The 26222-nt window shown below is 38.4% G+C and overlaps 1 protein-coding gene across 6 annotated transcripts in view; it reads right to left on the bottom strand.

Moving 5' to 3' along the window:
• Positions 1-26222, bottom strand: part of LOC149074195 (mitogen-activated protein kinase-binding protein 1-like) — a 413671-nt gene that overhangs the window by 13479 nt on the left and 373970 nt on the right. For all 6 annotated transcript variants that reach the window (XM_089246846.1, XM_089246851.1, XM_089246852.1 and 3 more), the window contains one exon: positions 24973-25049. In XM_089246846.1, coding sequence (XP_089102972.1) covers positions 24973-25049 — 77 coding nt within the window. The remainder of the gene's footprint in view (positions 1-24972; positions 25050-26222) is intronic.

A 26222-nucleotide genomic window follows, 5' to 3' on the forward strand; every position in this document is an offset into this window, starting at 1 on the left:
GCTGTTTTTTCCAATTTTCTTCGAATATCTCAGTGAAAATTTGAACTTAGACACGTTGAATTTTTTTGTGGGAGACCGGGAAACAACTTTCCAATTGAGTTTTGGGGCACAGAGTGTCCGCATAAAAAGTTAACATTTTTATTTTAATAACTACACTGCTCAAAACAATTAGGGGAGCACATGGTTTTAACAAAATTACACAAAGATGTATACCGATAAGTAACATAAAATGAATCATCCATAATTTAAAGCCTAGCAGGAAACGGAAGAAGAAAACTTCATATGCAAATCAAAGTTCATGACGTCAAAAACCAGAAAAAGGAGATAAGGGCATAAATTGGGATGTTGCAGAAACGTCTGTTTTACTGCCGTAACTGTAAAATTCGATTGCGCTGTATTTTTTTTTGAGACAAGGTGACTTGAGGATGTCTCAACAACGTGATTTACCGGAATCCATGGCATGGCGTGTTATAGGCAGACTGGAATCCGGGCAAACACAACGTAGTGTCGCGGACGCTGTTGGAGTCGCCAGAAGTGTTGTTGCAAGGCTGTGGAATCTATTCCAAGAAACAGGAAATGTTAGACGTCGACCAGGGCAAGGTCGGCCACGCGCCACTACAGCAACTGATGACCGGTATATAGGGTTAACAGCCCATTGAAACAGAACGAAGGGTGTCCAGCCAAACAGTACGTAATCGGCTTCATGAGGGAGGCCTCTATGCACGTAGGCCAATGGTCTGCATTCCGTTGACCCCACGCCACCGTGCGGCCCGAAGAAGATGGGCTGCTGAACATCGAGATTGGGAGCAACATGATTGAAGCCAAGTGCTGAAGACGAGTCCCGATTCAGTCTGGAGTGTGACACCCGACGTGTTCTGGTATGGAGGGACAGGGGCACTCGAAATAACCCTGCATTCGTTCGTGAAAGGTCACAATACAGACGAGCTGGTTGGATGGTATGGGGTGGAATCAGCATAGGCGGACGTACGGACCTGCATATCATTCGGAATGGCACTTTGACGGCCTGAAGGTATGCAGACGAGATACTGCGACCTCATGTCATCCCTTACGCTGGAGCCATTGGAGATTCCTTTGTTTTCCAGGATGATAATGCCCGACCGCATAGAGCTCGTCTGGTGGAGAACATGCTTGAAGCTGAAACAATACAGCGTATGGAATGGCCAGCGTGCTCTCCTGACCTGAATCCAATCGAGCATGTTTGGGACATGATCGGACGACACATTGCTGCACGACCAAGGCCACCTGTTACTGTCCGAGACTTGCAGAGTGCACTTCTTGAGGAGTGGAACAGTATTCCCCAAAGTCTGATCGATAACCTCATCGCATCCATGGCAAACAGGTGTGCAGCAGTCTTAGCTGTTCGAGGAGACCACACGCCCTATTAAAACTCATGCATCATGTCTAAACCATAGGCGTAAACTTATTGAAAATGTTGGGGGGGCTCAGGCTCTAATGAAACCTCGTTTATACGACGCGTCGTATAAATGCGAAAGCAGTACTGCAAAACGAACTTTTTCCGAAAATTACCCCCCCCCCCCCACCTTTTTTTTACAGACGTTTCCGAAAAAAAATTTTGTGAAAATCTGTCGTTTTGATTCAAAATCTTATGCTTGAGAAGAAATATACTTATAATACTATCATAACATTACTGTTGCTCAAGCAATTCTTCAATTCAATAAGTCTCAAGCAATTTTACGGTATTCATTTCAAGATTTAACCGAAAAAAAAGTGTTATTTAAACGTTATGTAAAACGTCCTTTACTTGACAGAGAACACCGTTACAAAATTATCGAATGTGGGGGCGACAAAAATCCCAGTTACAGCCCTGGCTATCAGCATACCGTAGCCCGTTCAATAATTATTTCAGTACCTGTCAAAAGCCATTGAACACAGGGCCACAACTAGGGAGGAGCAGGCGGGTCTCGTGCCCCGGGCGCTAGACCGGATGGGGTGCAAATTTCATTCTAAAACCTCTCCTTCAACATTACAAGGGGGGCGTCAAAATGCGCGCTTGCCCCGGGTAACCAAGCATCTAGTTGCAGCCCTGATTGAACCAGTCAATCATCTTAAATTTTATTACTTTTTCAGTAAAAAATATGCATGAGAAACTACAGTCGATCCCGCTTAGTTTTTCCGCTTACAACGTTTCTTCATGATGGGTTTTTGAAAACCGTAAAACACTGTATTTCAGTGACACGTTTTTACCAATTGAAAAATTATGTGATTCGATTGATAGAAAAGGTGTTTTCCAAAGACTTGGGAGTTCGAATCGAAGTGAAAACGTCGATTAATTGAAGTGTATACAGGCAGGGCCCTGGGTAAAGCAGGAATTAGGAGGCTCTTGCGACAAGAGTCAAAGATGTTAATTGGTCAGTGAATGTATGTTGTTTGAATTTCGGGGGCTCAAAGTTATAAAGGCTTCATTTGCCCATGAAGAAATTAGGCCCTGTATACAGGGATAATGTATAGAAATGTATAGCAACTGAAGCAAAACCTCGTACAAATAAGTAAGGTCAGAAACGTAATAGGGAGATATATACAAAGGGTTCCATTACATTTTCCTAAATACAGTAAAATCTCCACAAATGATCACCTGCACTCAAACACAAATATGCATCAGTGGCCGCCTCTATTTGGCGTAAAATTTCTATGGTGGAGCCCCGTACGCTCTCCTCTTATATTCATTTATCGAATTTACTGATTTATTTTCTTCGAGTGGGTGCGGAGCCCCCTGGAAGTGTACACGGAGCACCGGTTGAGAACCGCTGCTTCAGTGAAAAGTTTCCAAAACTTTTTGTGTTCCATAGCTCTTCTTTAAAAAAAATTTCTTTCTCATTTCTCCCAACTCAAGCCCACCCATAGGATCCTATACTAAACCCATAGCTTCTATCGACCCTTTGGACAATTGCATCGACCCCTTCCCCCAGGGGTCGATGTTTCACACTTTGGAAAGCACAGCTTCAGTGGCCATTCTTGGTTATTATACAACTTAATTTAATGAAAGGTCACGGGAAATTGACCTTTTTATTTTTGATTTATTCATTTTTTTTTTGCACTATTTATAAATTTGTTATGATTAGTCCTGTTTGTTGCATTTATATAAATTAACCTCTTTTTAGCATTAATGTGTGTATAAATGTATGTAATTGAAGAATTTTCAGAATAAGTGCAAATTTTCAAGTTGTGCGGAAGATTAATTAAATTTTTGTAATTTTTCAAATTAATATTGCTCATAAATACAATAAAAGTTCGTTATAACAACAGCTCACAACCACAAGAAAAGTTTTCGCTGTAACGTAGTTCTCATTATAAACGAATTTTCACGTTTCGCTCTGTAAGAACATAAAATTATTGAAAATTGCTGCTTTATCTGCATTGGGACGTCTTTGAGATCATTTCGTTCTAATATTAACGATTGAACGGAACTCTAGTCATGTGAAATTGATTTTTGATCTCAAATCAGTTGATTCTCTAAGAGCATAAGACGTTTTCCATAGAATTTCGTATCATCAAAGCGGTTTAGATGACCAACTGAACAATTAAAAGTCTGAACTTATTACATTCATGCTCATTTCCATGGATTTATGGATCAGGCAACATCGTCTATCGAATCGGAAATTCGACATTTTCAAATAGTTTGGTTGCTCAACTCCAAGGACCTTCTAGCTACAATGGACCATACCCGAAGCCCGGGTGCTTTATTTGCTTGTCGTTTCTTTTTTTTCAAGTAAAAAGAAGTAAAATCTCAGGAGAAAAATCCGCCTATTTTTGACATTATTCATGTTTTGTTACTTGTGTGCACGTGTAGTTTGCTTCTTTTTCGAGCAACTTTTTCTTTCTATTAGTGAGCAGCTACGGTACTAATAACTAGAAATTCCTAAATAAAATACATGTAGAAATCATTTGCATGAGAATGTTTTTGCAAATGAATATGCACCGAGATAAATAGAAAAGATGCATTTAAAAACGCATTTCCGTTTTTTGCTTGGTTATTTGTTCTTTAGCACATATTTTCTCAGTTTTAGTTCATATTTAGCCATTTTTTTTAAGTGGAAAATTCGGGCTCTAATTACAGGCGAATCCCGTTTTAACGAATACCGTTACAGCGAAAATATCGTTTTAACGAATGGTTTTCTAATCCCTCTAATAAGTATACATAGGAACAATGCAAACAATCTGAAATTTCTTTATAACGAAGTGTTTTCTCCGGTTTCTTGGACTTCGTTATAACAGCATATTCGACTGTATAACAATCATTTAATGTATTGTTACCAAAGTGAATGTGACAAGGGCGTAGCCAGAAATTTCGTTCGGCAGGGGGGACCAAAGTGATAGAACAATAGATTTGGTCATCTTTTCCCCTTTTTTCGGTCATTTTCTCACATTTCGGACGAGGGGACCAGACCCCCAAGTCTTCCTCTTCGCTACGCCCTTGGAATGGGACTACCCCTGAGCATGAGCGTACCCAAGAAAACCAATCTATTGGGGGGGACACACGGAATTTCTTCCAGAGAATTTTTGAGTTGGTGCCAATTTTCCAAAAGCATTTAATTAACAAAAATTTATTTGATTGTTGGGGGCGTAGCCTTTGCCCTTGAGCCCCATTCTAGTTTGATCACGGTCCAAGTAAAAATATACTTTCATTCTCTCTCTCTCTCTCATTGAAACGAGCACAACTCCGGTCTATCGCCATAGGCAATTTATTCAGATCTAGTCATGCCGTAAATCTGAGTATATCCTCCCAGGATCCCCCAGATCTCATGAATCCCGAAATCCCCTGGGCGGGGTCATGAAAATGACTATATACAAAAAATATATTCAGAACAGTATATGCATCTTTATTTATTCCAAGGTTGGACAAACCCCAAGTGCCAGGTCACCATGGTGACTGGAAAATCTGTATTCGCGCCTAAAATTTTGTATATGTGATTGCTAAATCAGAATCTAGTGATGGCTCAAAATTTTCCGATTTCATAATTTTCTTCCAACATAGAAAGGAGCAGAGCCACAACTAGAGAAAGCAGGTAGGTCTGGTGCTCCGGACGCTGGACCAGAATGTGAGTCGAATTCACCCTTTAACTGCTTCTTCTACATGCAAGGGGCGCCAAAATTCCGAATTGCCCCAGATGACAAAGTATCTAGTTGCGGCCCTGGGAAGGGGTCATCAATTCCCAGAAAGGTTGAAAAAAGATTATTTAAGATACTTTTCTCGTGAAAAAACCATGCTTGGCTCTTACAAAATTTGGCTGGTGCCTAAATTTTTTACTGATTTTTGTCGAGCCCTGTATTTATTTATATTTTATGATACAGTGTATATTTCCCCCAAAATCAAATTACATGTCACTTATTTAAGATTTATTTTACTCTCATATATCAGGTTTTAAATTAGAAAAATAATAATTTTTTTAGTTGCATAAATTTCTTATTAAAAACTCGATTCAAATATTGTCCCTTTTACAAGTATGCAAGAAAAATGGAGTTTAAATTTTTCTTAAATAAATTTTAAATATGATTGAAAAAAATAAAACATGGTAAGTTTTATTAATTTATTGATATGTCTAACAGAAAAAAAAGTATTTTATACTACGCTTTATTGATTATAACTATTAGAGGGCTGCAAAATCTAGATTGTTTTTGAAGATTCTGAATAAATTATCATTAAAGAAAATGTTTAAAATGCATGAATTTATCAAAAATGTGTAGCTATATTTAATATTGCTTACTTTTTCTGTCAGGAAACTGTGCGGAATCACGAGGAACTTTTCCGTTTTCTTGTAATACAACATGTTTTACTAACAGAAGGTTATACTGTACGTGCACAACCGAATGTGGTCCACACAAACCATAAAATACTGTGGAACTGTCTATCTCAACATTTGTGGGGGTTTTTTTTCAGGGGAAAAACAAGGAGTTTACTTCAAGTGGCTCCAAACACAGCTATTCTTATTTTGCAGAATCACAAACCTCGTCTAGATTTTTCTTCACCACCGTAATTTCTTTATATTCCAATTAGGATCATCTATGTCGGCGTCCTTCACGGATGGCCATCCATTAAGCACAAAAGCTTTTAAAGCCTTGACCGGCGGCGTCAAGAAGAATGTAGTTTTCAGGATCAGAAGGGGGGTCCCCATATGGACGGATGCCTCCAGGTGACATATTCCCCACATAAGCGACACGCTATACACTCCCCGTCCTTCTAATTAGGAAATGGTGATTGTATTCAGTAAACCTGCATTGAAGCAGCCGAAACTGAACCCTATTGAAATGCTCTTTGTCAGCTGCAGAAGGGGCGGCCCCTTTATCATGAAGAAAAAAAAAAAATACATGGAATAAAAAGTCCGCCAAAGATCCCAGGCTAGAAGCCCTTCTCCAGTATGTGGGAGTCCATGGCCGTGCTTATAGCTCGCTGAGTGCCCCCCCCCCCGGGAAACACGCCACTAGATGCCACAGACGGGCTGTAACTAGGAGTGAAGATCATTTTATTGTCGGGAAAGGGGGGGGGGGAAAGCATCGAAATACCTCCTTGAGATCGACTGTGATGCCGCAAGATATTTAAAATTTCTAACAGTGCTGCGAACGTAAACAGGGTATGTAAAACCCCCTCTTTGCGGTCACCGGCTGGACAAATAGAAATTCGTCCGTAAAAAAGAATTGATCGGGAAAGGAGGAACCCTATTAAAACCTTGAGAATAATTCTTCATTTTGAAATAAACACAATTTTTTGAATAACATAAGTAAGAAATACTACATCCTTTTCAGAAAAATTCCCCAATATAATTTGCAATGGAACATAGAAAAAATTACAGTATTTTCCGATAAATAGAGGTCGCATCCTGTAAAATGGCCGGAAAAAAGTGTTTGTGGAAAAATCGCCACTTTTTTTTTTACATGTCACAGCTTCGTATAAAGGCCGAAACTCACTGTACTGACGTGACGTGATTATTCCGAGTCTAGGTGTGGAAAACGTATCCATGCGATTTTTTTTGGGGGGAGAGGGGAAGATTGAGCCAGCTCTCCGAAATTAATAAGGGGGGGGGGGAGTCTCGATCCCATTGGCTTAAAACAAGTTACGACTTAATGCACTTAACATACGACTTAATACAAGTTACGCTTACGACAGGTCCAAGCACTTCCCTGTGAAAAATCGGGGTCCTCGCGAAAGATCTGTCCAAAAGCCCGGTCCAACGAAGACAGGATCATTTTAGTCGTGGAGGGAGGGAAGAGTATGTAATTTTTTCACCCTCTCCCCACTAAAAAAAACGATCGAAACGATATTTTTCGTTCTTCCACCCCCCCCCCCCAGAATTAGCAGTCCCCACAAGAATTCCGCCTGTGAAAACTGCCTTCTTCCCTAGTTCCGGCCCTGGCTACCTAAGTGTTGGAGTACTGGAAACAGGGCTGGGGGGAGGGGTCAAATGTCTAGGGTGCCGGACCAGGGGGGGGGGACGCAAATTTCACCTTTTAACCTCTCTTCAACATTTATTGAAATACCGTATTTAAAATTTCTATATAAGAGTGCTGCTAACGTAGATAGTTTGAAAATCCCTGATTTATAAGGAGGAAATTTCATATTCCTAGTATTAGAATGCAATAGTACCCGGCTCAGGGGGCTTTGAAATTTTCCATTCATTTCTTATTTTCTTTTTTTTTTGTGTGTTAATTTTATTTTACTATTATTTATTTGATTCCCCTCAAAGGCACCGGAACCTAGGAGTGGAGGATATTTGAGCCCAAAAAATTTTGTAAGGTGGTTGAGCCCCCCCCCCCCCAATAGTTTTCAGAAGAACAATGCAGTGCGTCCTCTGTTTCCTGCGTATGTGCTTCATTTCATCCCCGTATATAGGGGACGGCCAGCAACTTTCAGCGCTCTCTCCCCACCCAATGTTAATTTCTTCATGTCAGCGCCTCTGTTGTGAAGAACTTGTTAATAAGCTTAATCATTGTTCACTTTACCTCCTCCCACTTTTTTTCTTTTTTTGTGTTGTATCATGTCCCCATCCCCAAGGGTCACACTCAACAAAAGAAGGAAGAGATGCTCTTGAGTTTACCGACAGTGCAAGCAAGAGAAAGGATCCCTCCCCCCCCCCAAGTTATCTACACTGGTGCCTTCAGGCACCACTCTGGGAGGACGCAATTTAGGATGAATGGATGCAGGATTGATTCGGAGATAAGACTACTATTGTCACAGAACAAGTGCGTTGAGATTCTGAATAAAAGTAAAAAAATAAAATTTCGAGCAGATGGATTTCTACTATTTAAAGAAATTTTTTGTCAAAAAGTTTTTTCTGAGCCAAGTGTGAGAAACATATCCACTCGAATTTTTGGGGGGGGGGCCGAGCCGGCTCTTCTAAAATGTTGGGGGGGGGGGGCTCGGGCCCACGGGCCGGATACAAGTTTACGCCTATGTTCTACCCCCACCCCCAGTCAAATTTTGTTGTAAAGGGGCTCGAAAAATGTTTCGGCATCGATCCTCAAGATCTGTTATGAATGGGCATTTAGAATGTGCTTTTTTCCCCAATATTTTTCAAAAAAACATTGGGGGGGGGGGCTAAAAGTTATTGGTCCTCCCGCATATACGGGACTCATGCGTGTACGAAGGAGAGGGAGAATGCATTGCACAATGGTTTTTTTTCAGTAATTACTGGGAGGCTCAGTCCCCTTACAAAATTTATTGCGGGAGGGGGGGGGGCTCAAATGGCCTCAGCCTCTAGGTTCTGGCACCTATTCTTTATAGAGTGTAATTTATTTCGGTTTCAATATCATTGCTTCCCAATTTTCAACTTCCCCCCTCCCCCCCACCATGCATCTTTGGGCTTATTTTCATGTCGGCGCCATGGCCGTCCTCCGGTCGCAGTGAACAAAAGAAGAGACACTCAGTTTTTGCCACAGGCAAAGAAGAAAGAGCCCCCTCAACACCTCAAAGAATCTTCCTCTCAGCCTTGCCTTCTGGCAGTAAGGGTTGGAACCGATGGAGGGTGCAATTGGGGATTGAACGGCAGGGAAGAAATGAGATAAACGTATTGTCATGGAACGAGAAAGCCAAAGACCATCCAGATTTTTTAAAAGAACTGAAATTTTGAGCAGATTGTTTGCATTTACTAATTCATAATTAGGACAACTTTTGGTTAAAAAAAAAATTTTATCATTGCAAAATGAATAAGCCATATTCATACGAATTTTTGGGGGGGCTGAGCCGCGTCTTCAAAAATGTTGGGGGGGCTCGGGCCCATGGGCCCTATAGAAGTTTACGCCTATGGTCTAAACAGTACTTTTTTTTATCGTTTACATGTAACCAAATTGTTGCCCTAAATCATCTTTTCATGTTTTTTCCATATTTTCAAAGAATTAAAGCTTAATTCCAAATTTTTTTTACGTCTTTTTTCTGTATTGCGCATTGATACGCATGTACTATCCATTGTATGCCAATACGTGGCTGTCTCGCACGGTTTTCTTCACTTTTTTGCTTGCTCCCCTAATTGTTTTGAGCAGTGTATGTAACCCCTGGCAACATGAGTCAAATATCTGAGTACTACACATTATTCGGGTACTTTTTCCAACTGGAAGTATGCTTCTGGGACCAATGGTTTACCAGTAAAATGCCATATGCCCCGTTACCTATGCGCCCTGTATATGAAATATACACGTGTACATGATTTCTCTGGAATGAATGGTTCAAACAAATATTTAAAAAGTTTTCACACGTATTTCAGTTCATTTTTTTAAATTCATAGTAGGGCTACAACATGAACCTATATTCTTGATACATGTATTATTGTTGAAAACGGTTGAACTTTTCAATTGCGATTCATTTGTATGGCGACTCCCTCTTTACTACTTTTATCCGCACGAAGAGAATAAAATTAATATAGCTGCTTGCTAACACTTTTTGCGATTTTTATCATTACAAGAATGTGTATTTTGGAAGATACAACTGACATTTCTCAATGAAACCATAATCTTTTACACAAAAAAAACTAATTTGGAAATAATAAAAATTTCATCCAGTACAGTAACTTGATGACATTGTGCCGTCTTCAAGCGCAGAGTTTACATTAATTAAAAATATTTTTTTTTAATTGGACTGACACAACACATAAAACATACAAATCAAACTGAGAAAAACACAAAACAATAAACTTCACAAAAAGTAACATTGCGATGATACAGACACTTTGTGACCCCAAGGGATTTACTCTATTTTTACTGTATTCTATTATGTTTATTCTACTTTTTCGTTATTTTCATAAATTAAAAATTAATCAAATTAAATTCAAAAATATTTATACTTCAGGCAATTTTTGAATAATTATCTTCTAATGGGAAAACGGGGGGGGGGAAGGGAGGGGGAGTAGAAAATTATTCATGTTCGCAAGGGGGCCACAGGAATGAGAAATGGTTGAAAGAGGGCCATGGACAAGAAAAGGTTGAAAGGGGGCCATGGACAAGAAAAGGTTGAGAACCACTGCTCTAACTCATCAAGAATCTCTCCTTTGCCCTTAGCTGAAAGTTCAATGTCTGAACTTTTTAAACATGTTACGGCTCGACAAAAGTATTCAATTCTTTGATATAAGGAAAGGTTTAGGCAACTATTATCAGCCACATTCTTTAAAATTTTTGAAGCCATAGAGAGATTCTTTTTTTTCTCATAAAGTTTCCATAGCAGATCACAATGTTCTATACGGTCAAAATTAAAAGATGTTTGTCTTTCCAAATAATGCTCAAGAAAAGGTCTCTACAGATAGCATTGCATGAATCTGGAGAGTTTGCATGAGCCAATCATATAGTGCGTAGTGAAACATTTCATCATCACTTTTCACAGCCAACTCAAAAATTGATTCATAATATTTCTTGGCTTCCATCAGTGCCAACTCTTTTTCCAGTTTTGATGATGATCCATCAGATGGATTGGAAGTATCTGCTTTATTAGTAATTTTATCGAATTCACCCTTCAGAGAATCAGAAAATATTTCTTGACTTTCATCTTTAACTTCTCAAATGTCTTTTGGTGGACATCCTTCCATATAAATTTTACACCCTTTTTTGTAAGTTGGTGAAAAGGCTCAGCAATATCACTGAATCTTGGAACAAACTGGCGAAACCAGCTGCACAGTCCCAAAAATCTTTGTAAGCTCTTGGTATTAACGGGGATCGGAAAATCTTTTACTGCCTCAACTTTTCCTGGTCTAACGCGCCACCCCTCTTTAGTCAAGAGTAGTCCTAAATATTCAAGTTCTTTCTTCTGCAGACAAAATTTCTCCGGTTTTATAGTGAGCCCCGCTCCATTAAGACACGAAAAAACTTCCTCCAAATGGAGTAAATGGTCCCGAAAATTCGCACTATAAATGACGATATCATCGAGATAGAACTCGCAACACTTGCCAACCAGATGCCCCAATACTAGCGTCATCATCTCCTGGAAGGTAGCGGGGGCGTTATTTAATCCGAAAGGCATGACCCGGAACCTATACATGCCGTTGTCAGTCAAAAACGCTGTTTTATCTCGATCTTCCAATCGTACATTCACTTGCCAATAACCCGCGGAAAGATCTAACGTCGTAACGAACTCTGCACTTCCGATACGTTGTAAAATATCATCCATTCTGGGAAGCAGATAACGATCTGGAACGGTTATTTTATTCACTTTACTATAGTCAATTACGAAACGCCAATCACCCGTTTTCTTTTTAACAAGGCGAGCTCCAGCACGTATTTGCAGGTTCAATTATGCCATCTTCAAGCATCTCGCGAACTTGTTCCTCTACGATCGCCTTCTTCCATCGCGGTAGCTGGAACGGTGCCTTAAAGACTGGTTTATCATGAGTAATTATTTTGTGCTCTAGCACGTACGTTCGACCTGGCTTTTCTCTGAAGAGATCTGGGAATTTTTGTAATAGAGTTTTTAATTCACCCTTTTGTTCCAGTGAAACCTCGGCCGATTCCACCAAATTATCCATTTTTTGCCACTTTATCTTTCCCCTGTAAACTTGGAATCCTCCTTGCAGTTCTCTATTCTTAAAATTTACAATCAACTTGCATTGAGTTAAAAGATCTTTCCCAACAAGAAAATCCATAGGCAGTCCACGTATTATCGTCAATTCTGTGTTGACCACACAATTACAAATTTCAATTTCTACTGGTATCTTCCCGACCGGCCTCAAACTTTCTCCAGAAGCCGATATGCATTTTCCTCCCACATAAGGTTGCACTAATGTTCCGTTCTTACGAAGCCTATAAAAATTTTTATCGCTGATCACCGAAACATCGGCTCCTGTATCCACACATCCTTGAACCGTAATGTTTTCGATACGGACAACTGGGTATAAAAAAGCATCGAGGGATTTTAATGAGAAAGCTACGTGACCCTTTTGCACGCAACTCGCTGTCCATTTCCCGGAACTAGACTCATTAGGTCCGGACATTGACGTCTTAAATGTCCCGGTTGATTGCATAGATAACAAATAATTTGTCGCGGAGTTGACCGACGCACATCATCGGATCCTCGTCCACGGGTAGTAAAGTCAGCTCTTGAACCTCCACGACCCTGATTTTCAGAAGATCGGAATTGTTCAAGTGCGACGAACAACTCCTGTAATGAAGTCGGTTTATGTCCCAACACAGCCCGACGCACTGACGGAGGTAGTTGTCGCAAGATCAATTCAATTTCATCTGTCACTAAGGCATGAGGGTCAAACTGATGATACAATTCCAACGTTTGAAGAGCAAAGTCTTGAAACGATCCACCCAAGTATTGTCTTGAGAACAAAGCTTGCGCTATATCCAGTCTGTTTTTCCGAGAAGAAAAGGTCTGACACAACAAGTTTTGAAAACTTAACCAAGCGTCATTTCCCTTGGTTCTTTCCCATTCCCTTTGTCCAATCGTATACCACCAAGCACGGGCTCGTCCTTCGAATGCACTGGTGGCAATTTCAACACGTTTGACAAGTACTTCCATCAACAAAAAATATTCACTGCATTTGCGAAGAAAATCATCAACATCTTCCAGTCCCGAAAATACGATCAATTTAGATGTTTGTTGGGTTCTGGTATTCACAGAAAAGGAATAATTAAACGGCACCACGGGCGGACACGTGGGATATGTTCAAGCAAATTCATTTAGTTCTATAAGATCATGAGAGTCCATGGGTACATATTCACTACGAGTTGTAACTGGGTCCGACGTCATCTGACGACCAACAGAGGGACCCGAGACATTCATATCGGCGCATTCATAGTTCGTATCTGCTGTACTATTAAACAACCTATCTTGAATATTTGTAGCGGCAACAGTCTCGCCGACGCGAGTGGGCTGAATAGGCGTTCTCACTTCACATCCCGGCTGAGCCCCCATTTGTGACACACCGGGCCATGTCATTGTTTCGTCGGTCATCTTACAAAACTTATAGGTTTAGAAATAGGCTTCACTCACCTTAAAAAAAAGGGTGTAAAATTTATATGGACGGACGTCCACCAAAAGGCATTTGAGAAGTTAAAGATGCAGCTGTTGGGTACTCCTGTACTAAGTACAAGAAAACCAGAATGTCGAATGAAAATCTATTGTGACGCTTCAGGAATTGGTCTTGGTGCTGTCTTGATACAATGTGAAAAAGATGGAGAAAGACCTTTAGCGTTTGCTAGTCGAGCTTTAAATAAAGCTGAACGAAATTATAGTGTCACTGAACAAGAGGGACTGGCGGTCATGTGGTCTTGTCAGAGGTTTAGAGGTTATTTTTCAGGAGATGAGATAACTATAGTGACTGATCATAAAGCCATTTCATGGTATTTAGATGCCAAACAACTGAAAGGACGGCTTAGCCGTTGGGCTCTTATTCTTAACGAGTATCCTATTCGCTTTGAATATAAAAAAGGGACTGAAATGGCAGTGCCAGATACATTGTCTCGTCATCCTTTTATGGGAGATGTAAGTGAAGTAGACTTTGAAGAGCAAATTGATAGTCGGTTATTTCTATTTTCTGTTCTGAACGGAATAGAAATAATACAAAATCAAAAAAAAAGAATATGAGGACATTATAAGTTATTTTCAGAAATTGCATAAAGGAGAAATCGAACCTGATGAAAGATTGAACAAATTCTATGTTCTGGAAGAGGAAAAGTTGTATTATATTGCTTGTGGACAGAAAAGGTTGGTGATCCCATCAGATTGTCGAAATAAGTTTTTGACCGAAATGCATGACCACCCAATATCTGGCCATTTTGGAGTTGAAAAAACTCATAACAGATGTAGACAACGTGGTTATTGGCCAAAACTGCAGAAAGATGTCAAGAAATTTGTCCTTAGTTGTCCCATATGTCAGACCTGCAAGTTCGACAATGTTCGTAAGTGGGGCCATATGCAATCTACTGTGGCTAGTTTTCCTGAACAACTCATTGGAATTGATACCATGGGTCTGTTCCCTGTGTTGTCTCAAGGAAATGTCCATTTAATAGTAATTGTCGATTATTTTTCTAAATGGGTGGAAATGTTCCCTGTTAGAAGAATAACAACCAAAGTGGTGAGTAAAAAGTTTATCGATGAATATTGTTGTCGCTTTGGGTTTCCAAAATATTTGGTTTCTGATAATGGGAGTTGCTTCATATCTCGTTTAATGAAAGATATTTGTAGAACCTTACAAATAGGACAGAGGTTTACAACTCTGTATCATCCACAATCAAATCTCAAGGAAAGGATGAATAAAACTATAAAACAGATGATATCGTGTTATGTGAAGAAGAATCATAGGGACTGGGATAAAAATTTACAATTTTTCAGTCTAGCTATCCGTACTGCTACATCTGTTACGACTGGTAAAACTCCAGCAAAGCTGTTTTTGGGACGAGAGTTAACATTGCCGTTTGATTGGGCGATGAGCGCTCACGTTTGGGATAAGACTCAAGTACCAGCTGAAATTCTTGAACAAGTACCCCGACAAGTAAATAGAGGCCAACGACATTATTATGATAGGACAAGAAAACAACAACAAATTTGTGTAGGACAGAAAGTTCTAGTACGAAGCCATTATCGGTCAAAGGCTGATGATAAAATAATGGGAAAATTGATGCCACGATGGGGAGGTCCTTACATGGTATTCCCTCAAATAACTCCTATTGTTTATCTCATTGTGGATGATTCAGGAAATGAAATTGGAAAATATAATGTCTGCAACATCAAAAGGTACATTGGTCATGAAGATGAACAATTCCATACGTCTTATAATGAAATTTCTAATTTTGACTTGCATAATTGTTCTAATCAAACTTTCCAAGGTTCTAACTTAGTTGCACAGAGTGGAAAACCCAAAGAGGTTGATTTAGAGGATGTAGGATCTCCAGCTATTCATGACACTTCAGATATCAGATATAGTGCCGTCCCACCGGTGTCTTCGGCCAAGATGATTTCTATACGTGATGCTTCAGTTCTACCTAATTCTCAGTTGAGTGTTTTGTCTCACTTCAATGTTCCTTTCACTCTGGGGTGGCAAAGAGAGAGAGTACATCGAAAACAAGGAAATTGCTGTGATGTTTACTACTATTCACCTAATGGAGACAAATTTCGAAGTGGAAAGGAGGTAATGAAGTACATTGAACGCCATTGCCCAAGTCTGTCATTGGAGAATTTCTGTTTCAATGGATGTGTCTGCTTGCCTGGTGATGTGGGCCGAATGGCTGGTGTTGGTAAAAAGAAATGTTAAAATGAAAATGCGTGTACAAATGTATGTATATAGATTGTTCAAATTGTTGACGTTTAAAGTTTTTTATATTTTATATTTATATTAAGGCGCCTTAATAACATTAATATTTAGTTTGTTTCATGTTTGTTGAAAATTGCATGTTGATTTTTTTCTTTTTGCTGATCTTTTTTCAAGTTGAGAATTGGTGGGATAATTTATTATGATTGTATGTATGTAAATATGTAATATTTTTTAATAATTTATTTTGTAGTTTAATGAGAAAATTCTGCGAATTTTTCTTTTGTGGGGGGAGGAAAAACTAAGGAAATGTACTATGCAGTTGTGTTAAGGTGTAGGTGGCTGCAGACACCCATACTTTTGCAGTGTTTTGTTCTTGTTTTCAGTTAACAACTCTATTGATAATGGAGTTGGTAGAGCCTAATGGCAGGATCATTTACTATTCTTGTGTGACATCATGACTTGGTCCTGTCAACCTTGACCATGACGCCAGGGGTCGTTCCCTCCGTTTTTCTATGACATCACCTGAAACCATAAGCCTGGGATTGGTTGGCTCCTTTGGCTGCCGGACCTGTTGTGCCGTGACTGCCGTGGTTTTTCCGCTATATAAGAGAGGTGTGCCACTGCATCGATGGTTCTCCGTTCCTGCGATGTTGCTTGTTACCTCCACGTTACGAACTTAGACCTTTTTTTAAAGTGAGTGAAGCCTATTTCTAAACCTATAAGTTTTGTAAGATGACCGACGAAATAAGGATGTGGCCCGGTGTGTCACATCTTGCATGATCTTTTTCCGGCCGCAGCGATGTCGTAGATTTAATTTTTTACAGGATTCCCAATATTCACGGGGTGTCGCATTGTCCTGCTGAAATTGTCCAAGTCCGTCAGAACGCACAATGGACATGAATGGGTGCAGGTGATCAGGCAGGATGCTTATGTACCTGTCACCTGTCAGAGTCATATCTAGACATATCAGGGGTCCCATATCACGCCAGCTGCACACGCCCCATACCATCACAAAGCCTCCACCGGCTTGAACAGTCCCCTGTTGACATGTAGGGTCCATGGATTCATGCGATTGTCTCCATACCCGTACACGTCCATCAGCTCGAAGCAATTGGAACCGAGACTCGTCAGACCAGGCAACGTGTTTCCAGTCCTCAACAGTCCAATGTTGGTGTTGTCGGGCCCAGGCGAGGCGTAAAGCTTTGTGTCGTGCAGTCATCAAGGGTACACGAGTGGGCCTTCGGCTCCGAAAGCCCATATCGATGATGTTTCGTTGAATGGTTCGCACGCTGACACTTGTTGATGGCCCAGCATTGAAATCTGCAGAAGGGTTGAACGTCTGTCACGTTTAATAATTCTCGTCAGTTGTCGTTGGTCCCGTTCTTGCATGATCTTTTTCCGGCCGCAGCGATGTCGTAGATTTAATTTTTTACTGGATTCCCGATATTCACGGTACACTTGTGAAATGGTCATACGTGAAAATCCAAATTTCATCGCTACCTTGGAGATGCTATGTCCCATCTCTCGTGCGCCGACTATAACACCATGTTCAAACTCACTTAAATTTCGATAACCTGCCATTGTAGCAGCAGTAACTGATCTAACAACTATGCCAGACACTTGTTGTGTTATATAGGCGTTGCCGACCGCAGCGCCGTACTCTAATTGGTTCCATACCTCTTTATTTGCATACCCATGCCTGTACCAGTTTTTTTGGCTCTTCAGTTTATTTAAGCCACTACTAAACCCTTAGCATTTCACAATTAAATGATTCCTTGGGAGAAGACCCGGTCAAGTCATCGGATTTGACAATATATATTTTTATTTGTGTATATTATTTTATTGTATTGAAAAATATATATGCGATGAAAGATTATTAGTAAATACCTTGTCTCATGAGAGGAGGTATCTGTGGACTTCCCTCCAATAAAATAATAGTTACATAATCTCAATCTGTAATAACTATGTATACAATGTGGGAAAAGCCTGATCAACTTCCTTCATCTTGTTTGGACTGATGCCACCAAAACGTAATGTTCAAAATAAATCAAAGCCCCATATCAAAGCCACTGTGGTGGTCGAGTGGTTATAGTGCCGGACTCGTGATGCGAGGATCCGGGTTCGAACCCCACAGTGGTGGTCGGCTGAAGTTGGTTTTCTGTGGTTCCCAACTTCAAGGCGCAAATGCGAGCCGATCTCCCCGTTAAAAAGTCTCGCCACAGAGAGCAACAGTCCTACAACGGTAAATCATTCAACCATAACACTTCACTCATAGTTAGAAAAACTGGGGGCAGATGACAACACTACACGTAACAAGCATTACACAGAAACAAACTTTACGTCAGGTTGCACTACACGTACACGCACATTCCCGCATGTACCGATTCATTGGGGGTTCGTTGGGGGGGGGGTGCATGTGTGGTGTAGCAGTAGTAGGTAGGGCCTCCAAAAAAAATGGCTCGGGGATCCATGATGTTCTTGTCAGCCACCTCGTTGGGCAATTTGCCTGTTGTGGCGTTGTAGTTGTATTTGTATATATCTGTATGCAAATTTACTGAATGACTGCAATTTACAAATGCCTGCCATACGTTTATTAGTCCAAGAATAAACCTGCTCACTTCAACTATAAATAGTCCTGCAAGACGCCTCAGCATCGCATTTATTCTTCCTATGTTCATAGTATGACTTGTTCTCATATTGTGTGCTGCATTGAGTGTTGAGCACTGATGCTCTTCACGGTAACCTACTAACATCATGGATGTTGAAGTCTAATAATGATGGTTTACTAATTTCTGAAAAGTATACACTATTCCGGCTGGTCTGGGTAGTCCACGTTCAAACTCACTTAAATCTCGATAACCTGCCATTGTAGTAGCAGTAACTGATCTAACAACTATGCCAGACACTTGTTGTGTTATATAGGCGTTGCCAACCGCAGCGCCGTACTCTGATTGGTTCCATATCTCTTTATTTGCATACGCATGTCTGCACCAGTTTTTTTGGCTCTTCAGTTTATATTTGGAACAAGTGTATTATTATTATTATTATTTTATGTCGATGATATTATTATTTTTCGAAAATCAGAAAATGATTTAAATCATGCTAAATCTCTTTTGAACAGCAAATTTGACTTAAAAGATTTAGGTCCAACTAAAAAATTGTTAGGTGTTGAATTCATCAAAGAGGATGGCAAGTCATTTATTCATCAACACCAATATATAGATAAAATTTGTAATATGTATTCTAAATACAAATATCCTCATTGATCTTTACCTATTGCTAAAGATTGTGTACTAACAAAACTTGACTGTCCAGCTAATGCTGATTAAGTAAATGAAATGAGCAATTTTCCTTACAGAAATGTATTAGGTTGCTTGGCATTCATTGCAAATCGTACACGTCCAGGTATTTGTTATGCTGTCAATATATTGTCCCAATTTCAGGAAAATCCAGGTCTGAAACACTGGAATATTTTGTTAAAATTATTGGGATATGTGAACGATTCCAAACATTTCATGTTGAATTTATCAAATGTCAAAAATTTGAAATTGCATTGTTATTCTGATTCTGACTTTGCCTGTAATAGGGATGATAGGATTTCCATGGGAGGAATGATCATGTTATTGGACAATGCTCCCATATCATGGCGAACATTTAAACATAAATGTGTTAGTTTATCAACTATGGAGGCCGAATATCATTAACTGAATGTGTTAAAGAACTTATATGGTTGCAAAATATTTTATTTGAATGCAAACAATTAGAAATTGATTTTGATAATTTTATTGTATATTGTGACAACCAGGCCGACATTGATTTTTCATTCTCACCCATTGAGAACAATCGCTCAAAACATATTGATGTAGAGTATCATTTCCGAAGAAACCTTGTGGAAAAGGAACTTTTTAAATTGAAATATATCAATAGCAAATGTAATCTTGCAGATTATTTTACGAAACCTATTATTCTCAGTAATATGAAATTATTATATGAACTTTTGTATGAAAGCATACGGCATGAGGGGACTGATTGTTGGGGAAAAAAATTCTTCATGCCTTATGCAAATGATGGATTACGCTCGTCGGCAACCGGTCAACTTCCATGAAGGGAAAGAATTTCCCTGTCTATAAAAGATGATGTTTGTTCTTGATCAGTGTTCATTTTTCGGTTATTGTTCAATATATGATCGTTATGTCTCGTCACTATGTTATTTTCATGCCTAAGCCTGATATAGAATAAAATGAAGTTTTCAATCAAATTGGGTTCTTATTGAGCGACACTGCACACTGCGCTGACACAGAGAAGAGCTACGCGTGCCTTTATTGGCACATCAGGCTTGAGTTAGGGAGAGGGATTTCATTTTTTTAATATGTTTATATTGGATGAACACAGGTGTCTGAGAGACATGTTCAAAATTTTCAATAGGATGGACCATGAACTCGTTTTTGAACCGAAATAATCAGATTATTAAATTTTGAACATTTTAACCAGTTATAGGGTTCCGGTGTCGAAAATCAGTTTCATATGTTTGATAAAACTTACACCCACTTGCAGGGATGTAAAAATTAGTTATAATCCAAGCTGGGCATAAAAAGAAAAAGTAAAAGTTTACAAATCAAACAAATAAGCACACAGTAAAAAAACTTCATGACATTTTGTTGACTCTGTTTCTGTTGACTCATGACTCTGTTTTCCTCCAATTTCTCAAGAACACCACACATTTTTTCTTTCAGTGTTTTCAGACGAACTTGCTCACTTTCGATGTCTGCAAAGTTTTTCTCTTTATCCCCACTTCTAGCATTTTCTCTGCAGTGTTAAGCATAGTTTTTGATGATGAAAACTGCATTTCCAACTCCCTTCTTCTGCTTTTAGGCTTTGATTCTCATCTGGTTGTGGAACTTTCTTATCAAAAGTTTTTGATACGAGCTGCGAACAGCTTTCAGAGGATTGGTATCCACATCAATATCTTTAGCATTTTGAGAATGCTATACATAAGATTTTATTTGCCTAATGCCATAGATCAAATCTTTGGATTGGAAGTATCAATGTTGCAGGAAATGTTTGTTTACACTAAAGCCTCTCTCGCAAACTGCATTTCCATGTGAGAAAGACATAATAAGGCTTTGACAAGCACAAGCAAAATTTTGAACCTTGCACTTATTCTCAATACTTATTTAACCTTTCATAACTCACCTGTATATCGTCACACTGTAGAGAAATCCATTCATCCAAGAAAACAGGGGTATCTGAAGGACAAACAACTTGCAGTAGCTTTGAAACAATGTACTTAATACATGATAACGAAGAGTTTTCTAGTCAGAAAACGGGATGCAAACACTTCATTTTTTCCAGCATGGTGTTCTCAAGAGGTAAAACTTTAAGCAAGTACTTGACGATCTGGCACCAGTGCAAGTGATCTAGCACTTAATAGAAATTTTTTCTTGAGAACATTCCCCAGCTCAGCACGATTGGAATCTATTTCAGCACCAACAACCACATTTTTCCTCTAGTTCTCACTGCTTTCTATAGCTAAATTCTAGAGCTCAGCAATTCTAACATTCTGAATATGTTCAGATTTCAGGAAACGTGCCATAATTTTTCTAACAAGAGCTCCTAGCTCATCATACAAAATGTGTATGAGGGTCTCCTCTTTTTCAAGTAATGTCAGAAAGCCATTCAAAAGTTCTGATATGCTTTTTTCAGAAACAAAGCTTTCACCGAAACACTTTTATCTGAAAGGACTTCCTGGATTTGATGCAGCCGAGATGAGTCTGATCTGCACTCCTTACATCTGAATTAATGCTGAATTATCTCTTTCCCCTGGAATTTTTCCCCTCTCTTAACCCTGGAATTTTCCTTCATTAATTCTGGAATTTTCTTTCAATAATTCTGGAATTATTTCCTTTATTAATTATTTCTTTCACTAATGCTGAAATTATTTCTTATTAATGCTGGAATTACCTTTCATTAATTACAGAATTATTTTTAATTAATGCTGGAATTATAACTTTCATTTATTTTGGAACTGAAATTCTCTTTCATTAAAACTAGAATTTTTCTTTCATTAAAACTAGAATTTTTCTTTCATTAAAACTAGAATTTTTCTTTCATTAAAACTAGAATTTTTCTTTCATTAAAACTAGAATTTTTCTTTCATTAAAACTAGAATTTTTTTTACTAATTCTGGAATTCTCTCTTTCATCAATGCTGAATTATCTCTTTCATTAATTCTGGAATTGTCTTTTATTAATTCTGGAATTATCACTTTCATTATTTTTGGAATTATCACTTTCATTAATTTTAGAATTATCACTTTCATTAATTTTGAAATTAGGGGTCATTCAAGTATTACGTCAGCATCGATGGGAGGGGGGGGGGGTTTCCAATTTGCTGACTTTTGATGACAAGGGGGAGGGGGTTTGGATGATGCTTACGTCATCAACCACAATTTATGAAGATATGAAATATTCTTAATGCCATCTCTTACTCTGTGTGCCAAATACGAGAAAAATCTTTCGCTAGTTTGTGGGCACCTGAACTAACATTCTCCCTAATGATAAATCCTTTACAGAGCCACTTCAGCTATCTCTAAATGTTTCACGGATCCTTCAAGTGCTCTGGAAATGTTTCCAGGCCGCTGAAATGCTCTGGAACTGTGCAAGGCATCGCTCAATTCATCCGTAATTATGCCGGGGACCACTTAAGTAATCTGGGAATATTCCGAGAGTAACTTGAGTGATGTAGAACCGCACCGGGGGCCCGCTCAAGTGCTCTAAAATTGTGCCACATGTCACTTAAGTGATATTTGAATGTGCTACGAGCCTACTTCAGTGATCTGAAAATGTGCTACGAGCCTACTTCAGTGATCTGAAAATGTGCCACAAGCCACTTAAATGCTCTGGAATTGTGCCACGGGTCATTTAAGCGATCTGTAAATGTGCGCTTCGTTCATTTTTACAAAATTGGGTTTGAGGGACAAGCCACATTAGATAACCTTCAGGGCCACATCTGGTCTGCGGGTCAAGGGTTTACCATATATGGCTTAAAGGGTGGGTCACAATGAATTTCTTAAGAGAAATTTTGAGTTCTTACCTTCCAAATAGTATTAAAATTAACAAAAATCGACTATAATAACATGTAAAGGTATTTTCTTTCGAAACTTTATTTTTTTAAAATGTTTTTTTACATTAAAAAAACAATTTTTTTCATCTGGGGGGAGGTCGGGTATGCGTTAGGAGGTGGGGGCAGTGCTAACAAAATTTTGCTGACGGGGGGGGGGGGGGGGAGGTCAGAGTGTTGCTTACTTTTGCTGACAAGGGGGGGGTCAAAAATGGCTAAAAATTTGCTTATATAATACTTGAATGGCCCCTTATCACTTTTATCAATGCTGGAATTAGCTTTCATTAATGCTGTAATTATCTCTTTCATTTATTTTGGAACTGAAATTATTTTATTAATTCTAGAATTTTTCTTTCATTAATGCTTGAATTGTCTTTCATTAATGATGGAATTATCCAATAAGCTGGAATTAATTCCATTAATACTGAAATTATCTTTCATTAATGATGGAATTATCCAATAAGCTGGAATTAATTCCATTAATACTGAAATTATCTTTCATTAATTTTAGAATTATCTCATCGATGCTGAAATTATTTCTTTCATTTATTGTTTTAAACTCCTATTTATGCCGTAAGAAAATAACGGGGATTGTGTGTGTTTTCACCGAGTCACATGATCTTAAGACGGACGATGTTCTCAGCACTGGCAAGGCCAAGACCACTGACGTCATACTCCCTCCAGCTCGATGGTGCAAACCAAAGCTGTATTAAAGATTAATCTTGAGCCACTTTGGTGCAAACATAGTGCATCCGTATTTCTGATTCCGAACACCCGCGTCATCTCAGATTGGTTAAAAATCCGAACTTTTTTTAGCTTGAAATTCGGCTTTTTAATCCATCAGAGACGACGTGGGTTTTCGGAATCTGAAATACGGATGCACTATGTTCACACCCAAATGCAGGAAACCTTGGCAGAACCGGTATCTTGATGAATTCTACATGCACAAAGGTTTTCTATAAGTTACAGTAGCAATGCCCATGTTGACGTCACAGCATGACTCAAATGACATCATCGAAAGCGAAAGTTGAAGGAGGAAATTTCAGAGAACCCCGATTGGCACAGAAGCACCAAATTTTCTCAGAAAATCACCGTTATGACGCAGTATGTAGCAGGAAATTGCTAATGGAGCAGCAATCCCATCTCTGGTTATTAGTACACCGTCAATCAACTGCTTTTACAAGAGTACACCAGTATCAATTGGTAAAGGACAATTCTAGTTCAAAGACAATTCAAATTCTATGGCGTCGCAGGGAATTTTTCTCTAATATGATTGTGAATAAATGGAATAACAGCTTACTTCCGGGGGTCGTGAATTCTAACATGGTTGAAATGTTTAAAAAGAAATACTATAACATGCTGGGGGTAAATCTAGAAGCTATCCGCACTGGTATAAGACAACCATAGTATTCTTTATGAGCATTGTATAATATTCTATCATGCACATATATTGTTTGTAATTGCATTTTTAATTGGGTTGCTGTATTTTTGAAATATATGACATCCATATTTGTTATGGGCATCTTTTTCTCAGCCACCTCATTGGTCATTTTGCCTGTTGTGGCGTTGTATTTGTATTTCTAATCCCTTTTTTCTAAATTCTAATCTTTTTTTTCACAAAAACCCTCAGATTTCTACTTTCGATGGATTCTTGCATTAGGAAGGAAAAAAGACATTCCTTTGAAAAAAGGAGCAAGAACAAAAACACTGTTAACCATTGGACGAAGAAGTTAACAATTGGACACACTGGTAAAAAAAATTGAAAGCTTCAGATCATTATTTCTTCCATTACAAAAAAAAAAATTGCAGTTGTCATATCAATGTGAAATGCATTGAGCAAAGTACAATATTTTTTCTCTTGAATGCTTTTGTAAAACTGCTCTATAAACTTGACCACAAACAAAATATGTTTAGCTTGAATATCAGTTTTTTTAGATAATTATAAGAAGTCCTATGTGATTGCCTTGTGTGACAAACATCATATTTTGGTTGTCAAAGTGATGACAAACAAGATTAGCTATCACACAGAATGTAACTACAGATAACTATTGCACAATAAAAAGCTCATTATATGAATAAATATGTTTAGAGAAACGCTGATGCACACTGTATTTCAGTTGAATAAAAATGAAAAACAATTGCTTACCCTTTGGTAAATTTGCATTGTGAATGATGTTATTTTGCTCAAAACATCAGATAGATTTTCACATAAATTTTGATTCACTAATAAATGGATAAGTGGAAAAAAATGAAATGTTAGATACCATATATCTAAATTATTTTCTCAAACCAGAAAAATAACACATTCAATTAAAAAAACACTGACGTATAGCATTTTTTGTGTTTGTACAATATTTATATCTGGTCCTGATTCATCTCTATATGTTTCACTGTTAAAATAAGTTACTCTGTACAGAAGGTGCTTAGCTGAGTTCTCTTTCTTATTATTTTGGAACTGTTGACATATCCTTCTTACTAATGATGTGTGTGAGTGTAAGTAATTATAACCAGAATATTCAATTGAACAAAGACACATATTTAATAGAGATTCAAACACTTAGATTGAGAGAGAATCTGTTGCTGTTCAAGACTTGAGCATCCATGTTTTTTTATACTGCTGCCAAAACTCTGAAATTAAATACTTGACTAATAATGTGTTGGCAGATACCAAAAACAGAAAAAATTTAAACAATTGTTTGCCCATTTAACATAATATTCTAACACTCTTGTCACAAATTACTGGCAGACCATTGATCCTAAAGGCATACTTCCAATTAGGAAAAGTATCCAAATAACGAGCACACTTCAGATACATCATTCAAATAAAAATTGCCTTTTTTATATGGAAATCCTGTCCTAAAAAACCCAATTAGAAAGTTGTTGCCCTGTCTCTACTCAGGCCAACAAAAAAAATCTAGATTTCCAAGGGCAATATTCGCTGAGATATTTGAATTCGAAGATTGGAGAAAATATGGGAAAGAACTGCATAAGCGAATAGCATTGTTCGCCGGTTTGTGTATTTCATTTTCCCTATTTTCTCTGACTTTTGTATTCAAATATCTCAATGAATATTGCACTTAGAAATGTGGTTGTTTTTGGTGGACTGAGGAGATATATATCAACAACTTTCCAATTGCGTTTTTTAGGACATGTCGGTATGAAAAAAAAAATTTTTAATTTCAAAATAACTATACAACTCTTGCAATATGAATGATGTATTTGAGGTCTACACGTTATTTGGATACTTTTTCTAATTGGAAGTATGCCTCTAGGATAAATAATTCACGTGTAATTTGTGGTAAGTGGACTTAGCTATGCACTTTATATGCCACCCAACTTCAATTATACATTATCATCAGGACTTGAACCACTTATTTTCAGAGTGATATCATTTCT

This window comes from Pholcus phalangioides, unplaced genomic scaffold (genome assembly GCF_987345545.1).
Source record: "Pholcus phalangioides strain wild (caught in Gottingen) unplaced genomic scaffold, Ppha-v1.0 ptg000017l_1, whole genome shotgun sequence".
Lineage (NCBI taxonomy): Eukaryota > Metazoa > Arthropoda > Arachnida > Araneae > Pholcidae > Pholcus > Pholcus phalangioides.